This window comes from Papio anubis, chromosome 12, assembly GCF_008728515.1.
Source record: "Papio anubis isolate 15944 chromosome 12, Panubis1.0, whole genome shotgun sequence".
Taxonomy (NCBI): domain Eukaryota; kingdom Metazoa; phylum Chordata; class Mammalia; order Primates; family Cercopithecidae; genus Papio; species Papio anubis.
In genome coordinates this window covers 114640297-114644010 of record NC_044987.1, presented here as the reverse complement: position 1 = coordinate 114644010, position 3714 = coordinate 114640297, and the positions used below count along the sequence as shown (strand labels likewise).

Below are 3714 nucleotides of genomic sequence, written 5' to 3'. Positions count from 1 at the left end.
CCAACCTGGCCAACATGGTAAAACCGTCTCTACTAAAAATACAAAAGTTAGCCAGGCATGGTGGCGGGCACCTGTAATCCCAGCTGCTTGGGAGGCTGAGGCAAGAGACTCGCTTGAACCTGGGAGGCAGAGGTTGCAGTGAGCCGAGATCACACCACTGCACTCCAGCCTGGGCAACAAAAGAGAAACTCCGTCAGAAAGAAAGAAAGAAAGAGAGAAGGAGCCGAAGGCGCGAGTGGCTCAAGCCTGTAATCCCAGCCCACTTTGGGCAGGCCGAGACGGAAGCCCTACTCTTCCCACTCCCACCTCAATGACTCAGAGTTTTTGAGAGGTTAGGGCCCCAGGTCATCCAGACTCTGGTGTTCCCATCCCCTCATCAAATAAAACCCAATCCGGAGAGCAAGTAAGGGTTTGAGCAAGATGGCGGGGCCCTGCACACTCTCCCGCCCTCCAGCCCCTCACACACCCACCGAGGCTCCAGGAAGAGCTGAGCCACTGCCCTCACTGCTGAAGATGCTGAGCCTGACAGGACCTGGACTCCCAGTGAGGAGGTGACAAGGGCAAAATGCAAGCTCAAGACAGCAGCGTGCGGGCAGCCTGCCCCATGGGGCGCACAGGAGCCTCCACCGCCATCTCTGCCCCGACACTGGGGCCCACAGTAGCTGACAGCAGCCCACCCCCACCCTCCCCCAACTCGGCCTCTGCTCTGCATTTGCGGCTTCGCCCCATCCCCTCTTCCTTCCCCCAAGCCACTCTTATCTCTGGTAAGAAAATCCCGGATCCCGGAAGGGCCTGGAGGGGCTTATATAAGTGCAGGTGTCTGGGTCACAGGGGCTCCCCACAGAAGGACCTGAAGGCGGCTCTGTGCTCCGGGGAGCTCCCTGGGGGACTGGGTGTGTGCTAAGTAGAGGTTTGAGTTTCAGCCAGAGCCTCACCTCAATGGGCTGAAGTGTGCAAGAAAGGTAGGGGTCAGGCCTCCTGGGCGGCGGGGAGGGCATGTAGGATCAGCAGAGTCATGTGGGACCTCAGCTGTGTGGCCCTGTCCCTGCAGCTGGGGCCCCTCCTTCCCAACCTCCCAGGGCCAGGGGTAGCCTGGCCCAGATACTCAGTACTCCAGTAGGGGTTCAGGCTTCAGGTCAAGGGGAAAGAGATGGAAGGGTTGGAGGGGAGGGGTGAGCTGAGGCCACGAGCTGCCCCCATGGGCCGGGGTCTGCAGGTGCCCTCCAGGCAGTAGACTGGGGAGAAACAAGTCACAGACAGATGTGGGGCCTTTTCCTTTATTATTTGGGGTTCCTCTATATGGAACATGGGACTTCCCCACTCCAAGCCTAGTGCCTCTGGCACCCCCATAACCAGTACACAAGTCCCTGAAGAGTCCCCTTTAAAATCACTAATATAAAAAAGGAGCGAAGGAGGGAAGGCCGACCGCCCACAGATTGGGCAGCTCCTGGTCGGCAACAGGGCCAGGGAGGGACAGAGGGGGCACTGGCTTTGGCACAGGAAGGCACAGGCGTTCCCAGCCCCGGGGCCTCCCCGAACCAGGAGGCGGCTCCACGCGCCTGGACTGCAGACCGTGTAGAGCTAGTGGTTACAGTTTACAGTCTGCAGGCAAGGCCCGGCCGGTGCTGCTGAGTGGGTGGCCTCTGAAGTAAGGAGAGGGGACACATCAGGATGCTGGGGAAACCTGGGGCTGTCCCGAGGCAGGAACAATCGAAAGCTGCCTTCCTGGCTTGGCAATGGGAGGGGCCCAGGGAGTCCATCCCGAGCCCATAGCTGGCGCAGGCAGGGGCCACACAGCTCTGCCCAGAGCAGATGAACGATGGTGGCTGGGAGGAGAGGGGACAGGAGGACGAGGCTGCCTCTCTGCTCCAAGGAAGGCACTTGCAGCTGGCGTGGCCTGGTGTGGTGTGGCGGGAGGCATGGCTTGGCAGACGAGGAGGGAGGGGAGCATGGCAAGGGGGACCGAGTCCCTGCCTCATGCAAACATGGTCAGCTGCAACCACTGTGGGAGAGCAGGCAGGTCAGTTGGGGCCGCAGAAATGGCTGCCTGGCTTCTTCCCCACCCAAACCCCAGGTCCAGCCCCCAACTCCACGGCTCAGGAGCCACCTCAGGGACCTCACGAAGGGGCTACTTTCTTACCTCCTCCACCCCCAGGAAACCAGAGTGCTGCTCCCATAGAGGCCTTCAAAGGCCTGGGTCTCCCCTCCTGCTCCTTTCCCAGAATCCAGACACCCCCACCCCAGCCTTTCAGGACTCAGGGGGCCTGGCCTTCAGGGTTGCCTCTGGGGCTCAAGCTCATTTCCAGGAAAGGACAGGGAACACTGGCCAGATAGAAAACTCGATCGATCGCCTGGACCTCTTCCCCCACCATGGGCCCGGGGAGGTTCCCACCTTAAACAAGTCAAACGTCACGACTCCATCCAGATCTGTGTCCAGAGTCTTGAAAAATCCTGTGTGTTCAAGAAAAGGTGATACAGGGCTGAAAACTCAGTGGGACATTCACGCAGGGCCAGGCCTAGCCCCCTTCCTGCCTGGTCCCTCTCTACCTCCCCACAGTACCCCAAGCTGACACCCCTTGAATCTGGGAAGCTTCACCCCTTCCTGCTGCCTGAGAAGCTGCCATCAACTCCCTCCCTCCCCAACTCTCCTGGCACTCAGCCAGGGCCCCCCAAACCCAGAACCAGGCCTCTCTGGCACACATCCACAGCACTGGCCTGTATCTGCTAATTCACCCATCTGTCATTCCCCCCAGCTCCTTGGTGACGCGTTTGGGACGGAGCCGGACACTCACGGAACATGGTCTCTAGCCGCACCAGGCAGCACACGAAATTGTCAAAGTCGACCGCCAGGTCGGGCTCCGAGTAGCGGGTGATGATGAGCTCATAAAGCTTTTTGTTGAGCTTGAAGCCTGGTCCAGGAGAGTGAGTGAAGGTCAGGGAGGCGCAGCCCCTGCCCAACAGGATGGGGGAGGGGTTGAGTCCCCAGGAGGGGCTGGAGCTAGGCAGGGTGCCTGGGGCCTTTTCTTCTCCAGAAGGGGCATGAAGGCCTCCTGGCCAGGGCCAGTAGCTGTGAGGGGCTGGGCAAGTGAGTGCTGGTCTCTGGGCCCAGGTCATGCCAGGGAATCAGGAGCGGGCCAGTGAGGGCTCAGGGGTCCAGCTTAGTTTGTGCTGAATGCCCTGGCCTTGTGCTTAAGCGGGCTGGGGTGGGTGAGCCCTGCATCTCCCTCACTGGAGGCTCTGCAGCCTGGCTCTGCCCCTGCTGGCTGTGAGGCCTGAAGTCAGTCACTTTCCTTCTCTGAGCTTCTCTTTTGTCATGTGCACAGTGGGGATGGTAAAAGACACTAGCCTCGTTAGGCTGCAGAGAGGAAGGAAGGAAGGAAACCCAGTAACGCACTTCGCTCAGTAACTGCGGGGAAAAGGACAAGATGGCTGTTACCACGTCACCACCAGCACCCTGGGGACAAGGGCCTGGGGCATAAGAGCAGTGGGGCTACCGGTCCCAGGCCCCACAGGTGCCATCAGCCTTGGGGTCTCACCTGCCGACTCGATGGCCATCCGCATCTCATAGGCACTCATGCTGCCCGACTTGTCCAGGTCAAACTTCCGGAAGATGGACTGGGGTAGGGGCAGAGGGTGAGAGCCAGGCTGAGTCACCCGGCCCTTCCCGCCAGCCCGGCCCGCACCTACACGACTGAGGTGAGTGGGGACAACCTA

General features: G+C 60.3%; 1 protein-coding gene across 4 annotated transcripts in view; it reads right to left on the bottom strand.

Annotated features, from left to right (window-relative positions):
- Positions 1-1250: 1250 nt before the first annotated feature.
- CAPN1 (calpain 1) overlaps positions 1251-3714 on the bottom strand; it is a 32195-nt gene continuing 29731 nt past the window's right edge. For all 4 annotated transcript variants that reach the window (XM_021925572.2, XM_021925574.2, XM_021925576.2 and 1 more), the window contains exons 19-22: positions 3537-3615; positions 2793-2909; positions 2393-2451; positions 1251-2002 (exon numbers count right to left, since the gene is read on the bottom strand). In XM_021925572.2, the coding sequence (XP_021781264.1) occupies positions 1976-2002; positions 2393-2451; positions 2793-2909; positions 3537-3615 (282 nt within the window). In that variant the 3' untranslated portion in view covers positions 1251-1975. The remainder of the gene's footprint in view (positions 2003-2392; positions 2452-2792; positions 2910-3536; positions 3616-3714) is intronic.